At 45.6% G+C, this 16,534-nt stretch overlaps 1 protein-coding gene across 10 annotated transcripts in view; it reads right to left on the bottom strand.

Moving 5' to 3' along the window:
- The window catches only part of GRAMD1B (GRAM domain containing 1B), a 270,435-nt gene that overhangs the window by 178,625 nt on the left and 75,276 nt on the right, over positions 1-16,534 (bottom strand). The window contains exon 2 of one of the 10 annotated variants that reach the window (XM_034933934.4): positions 14,442-14,575. The exons of the other annotated variants lie outside the window; for them this stretch is intronic. Within the exon in view, the coding sequence (XP_034789825.1) occupies positions 14,542-14,575 (34 nt within the window). The 3' untranslated portion in view covers positions 14,442-14,541. Of the gene's footprint in view, positions 1-14,441; positions 14,576-16,534 lie in introns of those variants that run through there. 10 annotated transcript variants of the gene reach the window in all.

Genomic DNA, 16,534 nt, shown 5'->3' with positions numbered 1-16,534 from the left:
GAGGCTGAGGCAGAAGGATCCCTTGAGCCTAGGAGTTCAAGACCAGCCTGGGAAACATAGCAGGATCCTGTCTCTACAAAAAGTAGAAAAATCTAGCCGAGCATAGTGGCACATGCCTGTAAACCCCAGCTACTCAGGAGGCTGAGGCAGGAGGATCACTTGAGCTTGGGAAGTTGAGGCTTCAGTGAGCCATGTTTGTGCTACTGTGTTCCAACCTGAGTGCTGGGTGACAGAGTTAGACCCTGTCTCAAAAAAAAAAAAAAAAAAAAAAAAAAAGAGCCAGGCATGGTGGCATGCATCTGCAGACCCAGCTATTCAAGAGATCAGGATGTCAAGGCTGCAGTGAGTCAAGATCTCACCAGCAATCTCCACCCTGGGTGATATATAAAAAAATAAAAATAAAAAGCAGTGTCTGCTCTCTGGGCACTTACTAAAGACTCAGAACCCAGTTAAAACCAGAACAGAAACCAACAGGTTAAAGACAGACAAACAAGCCAATACATAATAGTACAGATTTACATAAATGGCATATGAAGGGGTAATTATTCAGCTTCAAGAGGACTCCTTGCTTTGCACAATGATTTATCGTAGAATTCCATGAAAATCGAATTTCCTTAGAGGCTTTCATCATTTGATTATTCATTCATTCCCTAAACACATGCTTACTGAGCTCCTACCATGTTCCATGCAAAGAGCTTAGCAGGCACTGAATAAAACAAACACTGAATAAAATAAACTCTGCCTTCAGTGTGTAGGATCTAATAAAGCATACAATGCGAGCACGTAATCACACTCCAGTGCAGGATGCTTCAGAAACACAGACATAATGAAGACCTCAGTCAAGAACCATTGCCTAGAGGAAAGGCTAACTAAACAAACGAAAAGGCCTTACGGTGGCAAAGTAGGTCAGTGTTATGAAAAAGGAATTCTGTCTGACGAAACAACGTTGATGAAACCTGGAAATAAGAGAGCATCCCATTCATGGAACTAAAAGGTCAGACTGGCTGGAGGCAGAGCACACAGGAGCAGCAGGTGGATGAAGCAGGAGGGGAACTGAAGTGAGGTTATGAAGACCTTTCTGGCTGCAGAGTGAAGAAGCACAGGAGAGGGGCTGTGATGGAGTCAGGATGCTTGTGTAATACACGTGAGAGCCGGCTATGGTGATGGAGCTGAGAAGGCAGGCTTGAGGAACATTTGCTTGGAGGGAGAGAAGCCTCGTGAAAACAAAAAGTACCAAGACCCAATGTAAGTAACAGAATGGAGGGAACTGGTTTGAAGGGAAAAATAATGAGTTCAATTACAAAAAGACAAGCTGAGTTTTGAAGAACATCTCAGTGGAACTGCCCATTAGTCAGTTGGAGGTATAAGCCTAAGGCTCAGGAAAAATATGAGGTCTCAGACAGGAATAATTAAAGCCAAGAGAATGGAAGAAATCGCCCCAGGACAGTATATGGATTTAGAAGTAGAAAGTGGAGGCTGGGCATGGTGGCTCATGCCTGTAATCCCAGCACTTGGGAGGCCAAGGCAGGCGAATTGCTTGAGACCAAGAGTATGAGACCAGCCCGGCCAATATGGCGAAACCCCGTCTCTACCAAAAATACAAAAGTTAGCTGGGTGTGGTGGCACACACACGAGAATTGCTTGAACCCAGGAGGCAAAGGTTGCAGTGAGCCGAGATTGGGCCACTGCACTCCAGCCTGGGCAACAGAGCAAGACTGCCTCAAAAAATAAAAATAAAAAAATAGTACAAGGGGGAGGGTGAGAAAGAGAGTGGGCGAGAGAAAGGGTAAAAGGAGGAAAAGGAGGAGAAATAAGAAGAAACCTGGGGCCAGGCTCTGTGGACCACACCTGGAAGCCCAATACTTTGGGAGGCCAAGGCAAGAGGATTGCTTGAGTCCAGCAGTTTGAGACCAGCCTAGGCAACATAGCAACACCCTGTCTCTCTCTCTCTCTTTTTTTTAAATACATATATAAAAGAAGAAACCTGGAGTCAGAATCTTAAGCAGGCCAACACTGAAGGGACATACAGATGAGAGCAGCCCTTAAACTGTAAACACTAGGTTAAGATAACTATTGTGGGAGGTTAAAAAAAACAAACTAGGTTTACAGGCAGTTTTTCAGCACCCATCAATAGATCAGAAAAGCAACATCTCATAAATAACCAAAGAAGGAATAAATCACTCTTCCAGCCTCCACTAACCAGAGAAGCAGACTTGGAGGCCTCATAGATAGGCACAAATGTCTTTGCTTTTGTAAACTAATATATGCATTAGCATAACTCTTCAGACACATGCGCTTAATTTTGTCTAACAAGGTGAAACAGAAATGTACACTCTCCATTTTATAATCTCACTGAGGCCCAGAGAGAGTGAGTAATCTGCCCAGGACCACACAGCGAGAAAATTAGCAGAACCAGAGCCTCCAACCCATGCTGCCTCAGCCTGTCTCTAGGACTGGTGCTGGGGCAGTCGTCCTAGGAAAAACTGTCACCCTGTCCCCACAGATGGAGGGGCCCAGCCTGAGTGTCATGACTCACTGCCTGAAGATACGGCTCCTTCCTGGATGAAGATGGGCTCCCTGAGAAATGTAGTAAACTGAACCCTTGTTCTGGTTGCCGGAGACCTGTATTCTAGATCCATCTCTGTCACTGACCAGCTTCATGGCCCTAGACTTCTCAGTTTTTCTGAAGGTGGAAATAATTTCACAAATCCCATCTACCAGGATGACTGGATTCTCTGAGAGACCCGTCTGTCTGACAGAAACAGGTGCTGACAGGTGGCAGCTGGGTGTGAGTGAAATAGGTGAAGATTTGGTAAAATCAAGGCCCTAAGCCCCTCTTCTCCTCTCCCACCCAGCAGATCCTGTCCTCAGATCGATTTTTTTTTCATGCTTTAGTCTGAATGCCATATGCCACTGAAATTAACTTTTACATAGTGATCTCCCACACACTCAATTGGGAGCTCCCCAATGGAAGGGACATCTGTAACCATCCTTTCTTGCCTTTCCTGCCTTTCTTGCCTCTCTTTCTCTTTCTCTCTTTCTCCCTTTCTTTTTCTTTCTTTCCTTTCTTTTCTTTTCTTTCTTTCTTTCTTCCGAGACAGGGTCTTACTCTGTCACCCAGGCTGGTCTCAAACTCCTGGGCTCAAGTTATCCTCCCACCTCAGCCTCCCAAGTAGCTGGGACTACACGCACGCACCGCCATGCCCAGCTTGCATCCATTTTTGTATCCCAAGCACACAGCAACAGTGCCAGGTTCCCAGTAAGCGCACAATAAGTGTCTGATGAATCGTGAGAATTACCTCTCCTGAGTTATCTGCATTTGCAGTCGCATCTCTCTGGCAGTGAAGCAAAAGGCATTTTAAGAAGCAATCCAAGCATGGAGAAGGCACTTCAGAGAGAGAGAAATTTTCAGTGTTCTGAGAACTTTCTGAATGGGCAGGCGACTGTCCTCTCTGTTAACCTCTAAGACAGCCCTGCCTTCAAACATACATGGCTGACAATGGCTGAAAACTCCTCCAAGAAGTCTGCAGAGGGCTGGGCGTGGTGGCTCATGCCTCTAATCCCAGCAGTTTGGGAGGGCAAGGCGGGTGGATCACTCGAGGTCAAGAGTTCGAGATTAGCCTGGCCAACATGGTGAAACCCCATCTCTACTAAAAATACAAATATTAGCTGGGCGTGGTGGCACACACCTGTAATCCCAGCTACTCGGGAGGCTGAGGCGGGAGAATCTCTTGAACCTGGGAGGTGGAGGGTGTGGTAAGCCGAGATCATGCCACTGCACTCAAGTCTGGGCGACAAAGGCAGACTCCATCTAAAAAAAATAATAATAAAAGAAGTCTGTGGAGGCTCACAGACCCTACTAGAGAACCAGTGAGGTCCAAGTACAAAGCCTGGACCTTCCTCGGAATCTGGAAGCAACAGGCCAAGCTGAGCAACAGTGAGTCTTGGGAGAAATACTCTCAAAAACAAAGATCCACTAGGTATTCTTCCATCTTCACAAAACAAGAGAACATGAGTTTGGATTGTACTGTGGGGGATTTCAGTTAGATCTTAGGTAGAACTTTCCCAATAGTATGTCTTGAAAACATAAAAAGATATAACCAAGAAAGACAGTGCAACCAATCCTCTTTCCTGGGGTTGTTTTTGTTTGTTTGTTTTGTTTTTTGTTTTGTTTTGTTTTGTTTTGTTTTGAGACAAGTGTCACTCTGTTCCCCAGGCTGAAGTGCACTGGCACCATCTCAGCTCACTGCAACCTCTGCCTCCCAGGTTCAAGCAATTCAAATCCACCTCAGCCTCCCGAGTAGCTGAGACTACAGGCGCGTGCCACCATGCCTGTCTAATTTTTGTATTTTGTGGTAGAGAGGGGGTTTCACCACGTTGGCCAGGCTGGTCTCAAACTCCTGACCTCAAGTGACCTGCCCGCCTTGGCCTCCCAAAGTTCTGGGATTACAAGGGTAAGCCACTGCGCCAGGCCCCAGGTCTTTTTTTTAAAGTGATATTTTCTGATCAGGAAGATGTGGTTCATCGTAGACACTGGTGGAGAAAACACATGTTGTCACCTAAGTTAAGGGCAAACTGTTCCAGGAGAAGCTCCACCCTGTACAGGGTAACCTTTACGGTTACCATTCCATCCAACCCTGAAAATCAACAAAAGGGTCAAAAAGAGCTCCATAGTGTAATGATCCAGCCAGAACACGAATGCTCTCTAGATTAAGGCAGATTGCTCTGAGGGGTCAGCCTGGCACTCACTGACATTCCTGGGGGCAAAAGAACACAACAAGGTTAAGTGGCAGAAATACCTGACAACACTCTTCCCACTTTGGAGAAGCAACTCAGCCTGATCCTTCTCTAGAAATAGTGCTTCAGAAATGTACCTTCCTCCTTATTTCACAGACTTCCTGTAGTATGAGATGAAATATATTTGGTCCTTTCCTGGTTCTTGTCCCAGAACTCCTAAAATCCTTGGACTTTCCTGAGTGACAGAAGTGTCTCTTGTTATTTGTAATGAATCCCATGGATAATACCTGAGTTTATGCTAAGAAAATGACTTAGGATATGGCCCCTGGGGAGCCTCAAGATGGGGAGGAAGGACCAAGAAAGACCAAGTGACTAGAGGATTAGAAGGTTGGATCTCTCAGCTCCACCCACAAACTTCCAGGAAAAGAGAGAGGGAGGTGTGGCTGAAGATCAAGCTCTATGAAAACTCTTGGACATGGAGCTTTGCTGAGCTTCTGGGTTGCTGAACTCGTGCAGGTGCTGGGAGGGTGGTGTGTCCAGGGTGAGCACGGGAGATCCATGCCCCATCTAACCCCCTGCAATACCTTGCCTTGCCCTGTGTAAACCAAACTAAAATTCTAAAACCCCCAGCTGACTGAATGGACACCACTTTAGGAGACCCAAGGGGACCCAAAGAAAAAAAAAACTAATTCGGGCCATGGAAAGACGTGGGGGCTCAAACATGCCTCATTATACTCTCCTCCTTGTGGAGCTCAGGCACAACTGACCAGCTTTAACATGAAAACAGAATTTTTTTTTTTTGAGGCCCAAGCTAGAGTGCAGTGGTGCAGTCACAACTCACTGCAGCCTTAACCTCCCAGGCTCAAGTGATCCTCCCACCTCAGCCACCCAAAGTGCTGGGATTATAGGTGTGAGCCACCATGCCTGGCCAAAACAGAAATCTTAAGAGTGACAAAACAGACTATGTTGCAATAAGACAACAAATTCCAACCTGACTCTAGCATAATATTACGATAAAGAAGGAAGTTGAAATATTTTACTTCAAAATATGTTTCTTTGTTATATTTTGAAATGGCCCTGCAAAGCCATCTTTTGTGGGGAAAATTTGCATCTGTAAAGAATCTCTATTAACATAACTAGATTTTTCCCCTTCCAGACCTTCCTAATCCTGAAGAGATTAACTGAAAGTCTAGCGCCTTTTAAAGGTCTGAATACAAAATACTGGCCATCCATTGTCTCTAAGGGCAGCCATGTGGGAGACTTCATCTACATAATAAGAACTTTGGTCTCCACAACCCCTTATCTTAACCCAGACACTCTTTTCTACTGATTCAGATTTTAGATAATAACTTAACTCTTTTCTGACTTGCCAATCAGAAAATCTTTGAATCTGGGCCAGGTGCAGTGGCTCACGCCTGTAATCCCAGCACTTTGGGAGGCCAAGGCGGGTGGATCACAAGGTCAGGAGTTCAAGACCAGCCTGATCAATATGGTGAAACCCCATCTCTACTAAAAATACAAAAATTAGCTGGGTGTGGTGGCGCACACCTGTAGCCCCAGCTACTCAGGAGGCTGAGGCAGAAGAATGCTTGAACCTGGGAAGGGATCAACCTCTTGAATCCCAGAGGTTGCAGTGAGTGAGATCGTGCCACTGCAATCCAGCCTAGGTGACAGAGCAAGACTCCATCTCAAAAAAAAAAAAGAGAAAAAAGAAAATCTTTGAATCCACCAATGACCTGTAACACTAGCCCCCAGCTTCGAACTGTTCAACCTTTCTGGACCAAACCAATATATACCTCACATGTATTGATTATTGTCTTACATCACCCTAAAATGTGTAAAACCAAGCTGTAACCCAACCACCTTGCACACATGTTCTCAGAACCTCTTGATGCCTTGGACTGTGCCTTGGGCCATAGTCACTTGTATTTGGCTCAGAATAAACCTCTTTAAATATTTTACAGAGTTTGACTTTTTTCATCTACACCTATGTACCTCTGCATCTCATTATTGATCTGTATCCTTAATATCTTTTATTATTAGCCTATAAACATAAGTGTTTCTCTGAATTCTGTGAGCAGCTCCGTCAGAGGCGTTTAAATCAGAGCAACTCCATCTTGAATAGCGCCTTGGTAAAATAAGGCTAAGACCCGCTGGACTACATTCCCAGTAAGTTAAGGCATTCTTAGTCACAGGATAAGATAGGAGGTTGGCACAAGATACAGGTCATAAAGACCTTGCTGATAAAACAGACTGCAGTAAAAAAGCCGGCTAAAACCCACCAAAACCAAGATGGCAATGAGAATGACCTCTAGTCATCCTCACTGCTACACTCCCACCAGCGCCATGACCATTTACAAATGCCATGGCAATGTCAGGAACTCACCCTATATAGTCTAAGAGGGGTGGGGGGGCATAAATAATCCACCCCTTGTTTAGCATATGTTCAAGAAATAACCAAAAAAAGAGTAGCCATTATTTTATTCCTTTACTTTTTTTTTTTGAGATGGTATCTCGCTTTGTCACCAAGCTGGAGTGCAGTGGTGCGATCTCGGCTCACTGCAACCTCCACCTCCCAGGTTCAAGCAATTCTCCCACCTCAACTTCCTGAGTAGCTGAGACTACAGGTGCCTGCCACCACACTTGGCTAATTTTTGTATTTTTAGTAGAGACGGGGTTTTGCCATGTTGGCCAGACTGGTCTTGAACTCTGGACCTCAAGTGATCCGCCCACCTTGGCCTCCCAAAGTGCTGGGATTATAGGCATGAGCCACCGCGCCCAGCCTTCCTTTACTTTCTTAATAAACTTGCTTTCACTTTGCATTGTGTACTCGCCCTGAATTCTTTCCTGTGCAAGATCCAAGAACACTCTCTTTGGGTCTGGAATGGGACCCCTTTCTGGTAACAGCTCTAGTAAATTAATCGAACCCTAAAAGGGAGTCGGGAACTCTGGTTTATAGTTGGTTGGTCAGAAGTATAGATCTCAGATGCAACATGCAGATAGAGAAAAAATTAAAAAAGAAAAAGTACAGGTAGCTCTAACTTGTGATTGGCATCTGAAGTGGGGGCAATCTTATAGGACTGAGCCCTGAACCTGTGGAATCTGACACCATCTCCAGGTAGAAGGTGTCAGAATTAAATTGAATTATAAGACACCCAGTTTGTGTCCACTGGAGAACTTCTTGGTGTGTGGGGAGAAAACCCCACATATCTGGTCACAGAAATGTTCTGTGTTGAGTGTGAGAAAGAAAAAACAGTTTGATCTTTCCTTTCAAATTCTCTATCCTCAACGCATGGACTAACACTCTCCCTTACCTTCTAGAAGTGCAAGGCACAGAAGAAAAAAGTCTCTCAAATAAAAGGAAAATCTGAATGAGAAAAAACACCAGGAGGTAATACACCAAACATGCCCTTGATATAGTCAGGATATTTCTCCCCTCCAAATAGCATGTTGACTTTTTTCTCTCTCTCTCTTTTCAGATAGGGTCTCACTCTGTTGCCCAGGCTGGAGTGCAGTGGCGTGGTCATGGCACACTGAAGCCTCAACCTCCAAGGCTCAAGTAATCTTCCCACTTCTGCCTCTTAAGTAGCTGGGACTGCAGGTATATGCCACCATGCCTGGCTAATTTTTTTCTCTTTTTTTTTCTTTTATAATAGAGTTGGGGGTCTCACTATGTTGCCCAGACTGGTCTCAAACTCCTGGGCCTAAGCAATATTCCTGACTTGGCCTCCCAAAATTCTGGGATTACAGGTGCAAGCCACCATGCCTGGCCCTGGCTAATTTTTTAAATTTGTTGTAGAGATAGGGGTCACTATGTTGTCCAGGCTGGCCTCCAACTCCTCGGCTCAAGCGGCAATCCTCTTGCCTCAGCCTCCCGAAGTGCTAGGATTACAGGCGTGAACCACCACACCCGGCCCGCATGCTGAGATTTTGTCTCTAGTGTAGGAGGAGAACCTGGTGGGAGGTGTTTGGGCTGTGGGGGAGGATCTCTTATGAAAGGTTTGGTGCCATTCTTTCGAGAATGAGTGAGTTCTCATTCTTAGTTCCTGCAAGATCTGCTTGTTAAAAGGAGCCTGACACCCCTACCTCTCTTTCTTGCACCTTCTCACCATGTGACAACCCTGCTCCCCTGTATTAGTCCATTTTCAGGCTGCCAATACAGACATACCTGAGACTGGGAAATTTACAAAAGAAAGAGGTTTATTGGACTTACAGTTCCACGTGGCTGGGGAGGCCTCACGATCATGGTGGAAGGTGAAAGGCACATCTCACATGGTGGCAGACAAGAGAAGAGGGCTTGTGCAAGGAAATGCCCATTTTTAAAACTATCAGATTTCATGAGACTTATTCACTATCCTGAGAACAGCACAGGAAAAACTTGCCCCCATGATTCAATTACCTCCCACCAGGTCCCTCCCACAACATGTGGGAATTCAAGATGAGATCGAATTGGACGGGGACGCAGCCAAGCCATATCATCCCCCATTTGCTTTCCACCAGGAATAGAAGCTTCCTAAGGTCAGAAGCAGATACTGGCACCATGTTTCTTATGCAGCCAGCAGAACCATGAGCCAAATAGACTTCTTTTCTTTATAAGTTACCCAGTCTCAGGTATTATTTTATAACAACACAAACAGATCAATATACCCTCTAATAACTGAGTTAACATGATAAAATTATATTTTCCTTTTTCCTACTATCCAAAACTTTACAATTAACCAGCTATTTTATTAGATACAATACGCTGACTTTTTTTTTTCTTTTGAGACGGAGTCTCACTCAGCCGCCCAGGCTGGAGTGCAGTGGCGCTATCTTGGGTCACTGCAACCACTGTTTCCCGGTTTAAACGACTCTCCCGTCTCAGCCTCCCGAGTAGCTGCGATTACAGGCACCCACCATCATGCCTGGCTAATTTTTGTATTTTAGTAGAGACGGGGTTTCACCATGTTGGCCAGGCTGGTCTTCAATTCCTGACCTCAGGTTATCTGCCTGCGTTGGCCTCCCAAAGTGCTAGGATTACAGGCGTGAGCCACTGCATCTGGCCGCGTTGACTTTTATGGCATAAAAAATGATTTCTTGTGCTCACTTCAGCAGCACATGCACTACATTTTTTAAAATGATTCCTTTTAAGACAACAAGCTTGAAGACTCTTGGAGAGTCTCAAAAATGTGTCACTAAACTGAGCATCCATTGCCTTTCTGTATTTTCCTAATTGCTGCGGCAAATATTGCAAGGGTTACCATCCCCAAACTGGGCGCTCCCCCTCCCCCAGAAAATTATTTTTCTATGGCTGCAAAAAGGAGGGCAAAAACCAAATAGGTTGTTTATTGTTTTTCTAGTCATCTCCCTCAGCTCCATCATTTCCTGGATAAACTTGCCAACCAGAAGCAGCAAGACTGAAAATCTCTGTGGTCAGACTGTGGAGGGAAGAGGCACCAGGCTGGGTGGGGGAACAGGCTTGACCACAGTGATGTGCTGAGAGGGAGAGACCTTAAAAAGAATGAGGCTGCTGCAGAGATGTAATAGGTCTGTTAGAAACTGGTGGAGATTTCAGGTCAGAGGCCTGAGTTTCAGCTCTGACCCTGCGCTGCCTCCGTGACGTGCCTGGTCATCTCATTCCTCCATCTCATCTACAGATCAGAATTGGGGAACCGGAGTCTCATCCCAGCTTGAGGACATACAGAGGACACAGAAGGGCTTCATACCCTCTGACTACCCAATGTGTCAGGGCCTCAAAGGAAAAACCCATGGTTTTCTTTATCCCTCCCTTCCACAAAGGGACCAAAGGCACAGCCACATTTTCCTAGTGAGGATTTCGAGCTATATGACAATATCTGAATGGAAAATCCAGACATGTGGTCTGATAACAGAAGAGGATATTTGAAAACAGGAGTGTGTTTAGGAGGTTGCTGCCTATGGTGGCAGGGAGTGGCTGGCTACTGCCCAACATCTCCTCACCAGCTGAGGCATCACCATCCTGCTTCCCTTCTCCCACTGGAAAACCCACATTCGATTTTCTGTTCTGAGTCCCTGAGAGAAGCTTTCTGTTCTGAGTCCCTGAGAGACCCGAAACAAGTCTCCTCTGAGAGGACACTTCCTTCCAGGCTCCAGAGTCACAGGAGAAGAGCTCATAGATTCCCACCCCCCAAGACAATAAGAAGCTATGTCCCTCCTCACACCAGGCACAACAGCCCCTTGGCAAGTCACACACTGATATGTGCTATGGAAGAAAGAATCCCACTGGGGCAAATGCCCCAGGAAAAACCCTCAGGTTTCATCAAGCTCTTGTACACACAGCAACCCAGCAACCACCTCCAGGCTCTCCGGGCCAGCCTTGGCTCCAGGTCTAAACACCTGCTTCAGGGCCAGCAGTTTGCCCACTGGGGTCAGGAAGAAAATTCCCCACTGGCAGCTTAGCCATTCAGACTCCTTAACTTCTGCGTTACCCTAGAAGCAATTATCAGTGACCAGCATAGCAACTGGAGGCTATATAATACCTGGGAGAAATGCACCAACTAGGACAGAAAGATCACCTGTGCATCTGCCCCATGTTCATACCAGCCCCTTACCTGATATGTAATTGGCACCCTCTGAGTGCATAACCACCAAGGAAATTTTCCAAATACTAACTCCCACAGAGGAAGCTGGCCAGTATGAAATCAGCCCACAGGGTTCCATCTCTACTGTCTCAGTTTCCACAGATTGTTTTAATCTAGAAACCACATCTCCAGCCAGGGGCTAGCTGCTTCTCACAGAGGAGTCCACCTAGACCATCAACAGCATCATCCTCAAACCTCTCTGCTTCCCACAACCTCACACACATCTCCTCAATGGCCTCCCGACTGTCCACATTCCTACCTTCCTTCAGGACCTCCCCCTCCACATCTACAAGTTCTCAAGCAGGGGAGGGCTGACTGCTTCCAGGCCCTGGGGGGATAGGACAGTGGAGCTGTAATGAGCTCAGGCTTTGGAATTAGGACACGCTTCAAATCCCAGCCTTGCTTCTGTTGGACCAGGAGAATGTTAATCTCTGAACTTCAGGTTCCTCAGCTGGAAAACCTGCCTGGGGGGACCGAGGCATTGTTGTGAGGATTTAATGTGATAATGTATTTAAGGCTGCTTGGCAGAAAACTTGGCACAAAGTAAGACCAGTCCCTGCCCTCAAGGAATTATGAATCTGGTGGAAGTTTTTGCCAGTTAATCCTATCCAGCACCGATCACTTACTTAATCCACTGACCAATCATAGGTCTCCTTTGCATTTGTTCTCTGCTTTGTGTTAAGAAGGACATGAGTTTTCTCTCTCCCACACTTCCTATGCTTCTCATATGTAGCAGGGCACACACAGAGCAGAGAAGCTACACCAATAGTGACGGGGGCTGAGGGGGAGAGCATTCAGATGCACAAAATCACCCTGCTCTCCTGGAAATGGAGCTGAAACCCGAAACAAGTCTCCCTCCAAAGGTCAGAGGAAGGAGATGAAGAATCAAGATAAATATACCAATGCTGTGTATTCATTACAGGCAAACCACACGCCAGCTAGGCTGGCCCCAGAGAGATGACCTAGCCTAGCATGCTGGGCACAATTAGTGAGCGGCACTACCAGTGGTCAGACATGGAGCTAAGTGGAAACCCTGAGGCCCTCCACTCTCTAGCCGCTGGCCTGCTAGACTGTGAGCAATCATGACGGGGGTAGGTGTGTTATGTAGAATAAGGGACATAACAGCCAGGAGAAAGATGGTACAAAAGATAGTAACAGTGAAGGTATACTGGGCAGAGATGCAGAGAGGTGCTTCTGCATCCCCTAGAAAGAGCCTGCAGTTGGCCACCACCCAACTCACTCACCCGTCGTCAGCTTTCCCTTCCCCCTCCAGAGAGTGATGACAAGAAGTCATCCTGGGAGATGTGGTTTCATCTAATTTCTGACTTTTCTGAACCTAGCAATTCAGAGAGGGGTTCCAATCCTCAGTTTGGGTTCTGAACAATCACCACAACCAGTTTTGGGCAAGGAAGTTAGAAAGACATGTGAGTATTAATGCTAAGAGCCTGCCCTATCAACTGCACACTACACTATTCCCTGAGCTCAGAGGGCAACATGGCCAGCAAAACAATTGTGCCATCTTGATAGACTGGATTAAGAAAATGTGGCACATATACACCATGGAATACTATGCAGCCATAAAAAAGGATGAGTTCATGTCCTTTGTAGGGACACGGATGAAGCTGGAAACCATCATTCTCAGCAAACTATCGCAAGGACAAAAAACCAAACACCACGTTCTCACTCATAGGTGGGAAATGAACAATGAGAACACATGGACACAGGAAGGGGAACATCACACACTGGGGCCTGTTGTGGGGTAGTGGGAGGGGGGAGGGATAGCATTAGGAGACACACCTAAAGTTAAATGACGAGTTAATGGGTGCAGCACACCAACATGGCACATGAATACATATGTAACAAACCTGCAGGTTGTGCACATGTACCCTAAAACTTAAAGTATGATAAAAAAAAAAATTGTGCCGTCTTATGTTCAATGGTAGCTAAGATGATGCTTTGCAGTTAGACTACTGAAAGAAAAGAGCAAGACTCCAGGCCTTCACCTCCCCACGCTTCCTCCCCACTACACAGAACAGCAGAAAGTAGTTGCCTCGAGCAACACTTTGAGAGTGTCTCTCCCAGGCTCCAGAATCTACGACAGCTCCCCATTGTATCGACTCCACTTTGCCTAGGAAGCGCTCTGCATATAGGGTCTCAATACCTGTTTGATGACTGAGTGATTCATTGAAATTCAAACTCTTTGGCATAAATCACCTTCGGTCTGTCAGCCTCACCACCTTCATTTTTCCACATTCCTCAACAAGATCACATTTGGTCATCCATCTCTATCTTCAAGCCAACACATCCAAACTGCTTTCACCTATAGGCATTTGTTAACCCTTCAAAACTCAGCTCTCTATAGATCAGTGGTTGTCTAGGGCTGGGGAAATGGGATGGAGAGGGTGAAGGTGCTAGCCAAAAAGTATGAGTTTCAGTCAGGCACAGTGGTTCATGCCTGTAATCCCAGCACTTTGGGAGGCTGAGGTGGGCAGATCATGAGGTCAGGAGTTCAAGACCCACCTGGCCAACATGGTGAAACCCTGTCTCTACTAAAAATACAAAAATTAGCTGGGCGTGGTGGCGAGCTTTTATAATCCCAGCTACTCAGGAGGCTTAGGCAGGAGAATCACTTGAACCCAGGAGACAGAGGCTGCAGTGAGCCGAGATTGAGCCACTGCACTCCAGCCTGGGTGAGAGAGGGAGACTCCATCTCAAAAAAAAAAAAAAAAAAAAAAGTATGAGTTTCTTTGTGGGGCAACAAAAGTTTTTAAAAACTGACTGTGATGATGGTTGTACATAGCTGTGAATATACTAAAAACCATTGAATTATGCTTTAAATAGGTGAATTGTATATTATATAAATGATATCTCAATAAAGCTGTTTTTAAAAACTCAGCTCTGTACTCATCTCCTTTTGGAAATTTTCCCACACTCATGAATAAAAGAATTTCACTTTAAACAGTAGAGAAAAAGGAATCATTTATTTACTCATTATTAATTCATCAACAAACATCTATAGATCTATAGATCACTGTAAGAGGTCACGTACAGTGCTGTGACGATACAAAGATGAACATGATTGGTCTTGGAGTATTCCAGTGAACACTGGAAAGTTAGTAAGCCATGCTATCTTTACCATTTGTTCCACTTCTTCCTTCCTAGGGTTTAAGGAGAAGAAAAGCGTCTCCTAATCCTCTTCATATTTTCAACTTTGTGCAGTGAAAATCCGCAAGCTTGAGCTTCAAGTCAGTGACAAGTAAAAAAACAAACAAACAAACAAATAATGAAAAAACAAACATTAAAAGAAATCCACAAGCTATGGCCCTCTCAGCCACTTAACTTCTACCACATCACGCTGAATTTCATAGCAAGCCTGAAAGGTGTTTTTCTCTCTTTTGGAGCAGTAGATTTGGGGTGGGGAATGTGGAGACGTCATGCTGGGCCTGGTATGCTAATCCTCCCTAATCCAGGCCAGAGCAGAGCCATTTTCCAACCATCATTTCCAAATCCTGAATTGTGTGAGGAGGCTCAGGTGCTGCTCCAGGACACGTGAGTATGTAACCTCATACTTTTAAGCAAACATCCATTCCATGTGAGAGACTCACAGAGTAATGAAATAAGCCTTCACCCTTGCACAGCACGAGGAAGTTTGCAAAACATTTTCACATTCACTACTCTTCAGACTTCCCATTAACCCACAGAGATCCTCTTCCACAAATGAAGAAGGTGAAACTCGTGGAGGTAAAGTGAAATGCTCAAGCTAATCTCCATAGCTAATCGATGATAGAACTTAAATATACAGCTGTCTTCTGATATTAAGTACAATGTTCCCTGCACTCCATTGCCTCTAAATGCCAATTCTATTTTCTTTTGGAAATGGAGTCTTGCTCTGTCACCCAGGCTGGAGTGCAGTGGTGTGACCTCAGCTCACTGAAACCTTTGCCCACTGAGTTCAAGCAATTCTCATGCCTCAGCCTCCTGAGTAGCTGGGATTACAGGCGCGCACTACCATGTCCAGCTAATTTTTGTATTTTTAGTAGCAACAGGGTTTTGCCATGTTGGCTAGGCTGGTCTCGAACTCCTGGCCTCAAATGATCTGCCTCCTCAGCCTCCCAAAGTGCTGGGATTACAGGCATGAGCTACCACACCCCGCCACCAATTCCTTCTCAGGCCACTTGGTGGTATCTACGAGCACCTATTCACTTGATTGCTGCTTTTCTTGGAAGGAAGCCTTTCATCTTCGAGGCCTAAAAATGATGGGGCTTTGTTTTACACACAATCCAAATAGATTCCAACAGAAGGCAGTATAACAGTAGCTAAGAGTAGATGTGAGTCACACGAATTTGAATTTGAATCCAGAGTCTGCCTTTTCAGATACATATGTTCTTGTTTTTTGTTGGTGGTGGTTTTTTTTTTTTTTTTTGGAAACGGAGTCTCACTCTGTTGCCCAGGCTGGAGTGCAGTGGTGAGATCTCAGCTCACTGCAACCTCCACCTCCTAGGTTCAAGCAATTCTCCTGCCTCAGCCTCCCGAGTAGCTGGGACTACAGGTGTCCACCACCACACCTGGCTAATTTTTGTATTTTTAGTAGAGACAGTGTTTCTCCGTGTTGCCCAAGTTGGTGGCAAACTCCTGAGCTCAGGCAATCTGCCTGCCTCATCCTCCCAAAGTGCTAGGATTACAGGCGTGAGCCACTGCGCCCGGCTGATACATAGGTTCTTCTAATCCAAACAGTCACCACTTAAAATAACTGCCTGAACTACATCTAGGTGAAAATCCTGCCAAATTTTAAGGATATGTCCCCAAATCCAACAAAAATGAAGGTTCCACTACACACACAGACAACTCTCGAAACCAGGAATACCTTCCTAAATCTAACCAAATCTACTGTCATCCCCATCCTAGCCAGCAATGCAAGACTTTTTTTCTTCATACAAAGACACACACACACACACACATACACACACACGCACGCACATGCACATAACATTTTAAGAGTTGGGGATGGGGGTCTCACCATGGCTGAAATGCAGTGGTTATTCACAGGCACCATTATAGCCTACTAAAGCCTTGAACTCTTGGGCTCATGTGATCCTCACACCACAACCCAAGTAGCTGGGAATACAGGCCATGCCACTGCACCCGGCTCTTTTTACCATATTTTGTCCTCAGTATATATGGCAGAATCTCAAGATCAA

This window comes from Pan paniscus, chromosome 9 (assembly GCF_029289425.2).
Source record: "Pan paniscus chromosome 9, NHGRI_mPanPan1-v2.0_pri, whole genome shotgun sequence".
In the NCBI taxonomy this organism is placed as follows: Eukaryota; Metazoa; Chordata; class Mammalia; order Primates; family Hominidae; genus Pan; species Pan paniscus.
This window is presented reverse-complemented; position numbering and strand designations above follow the sequence as displayed.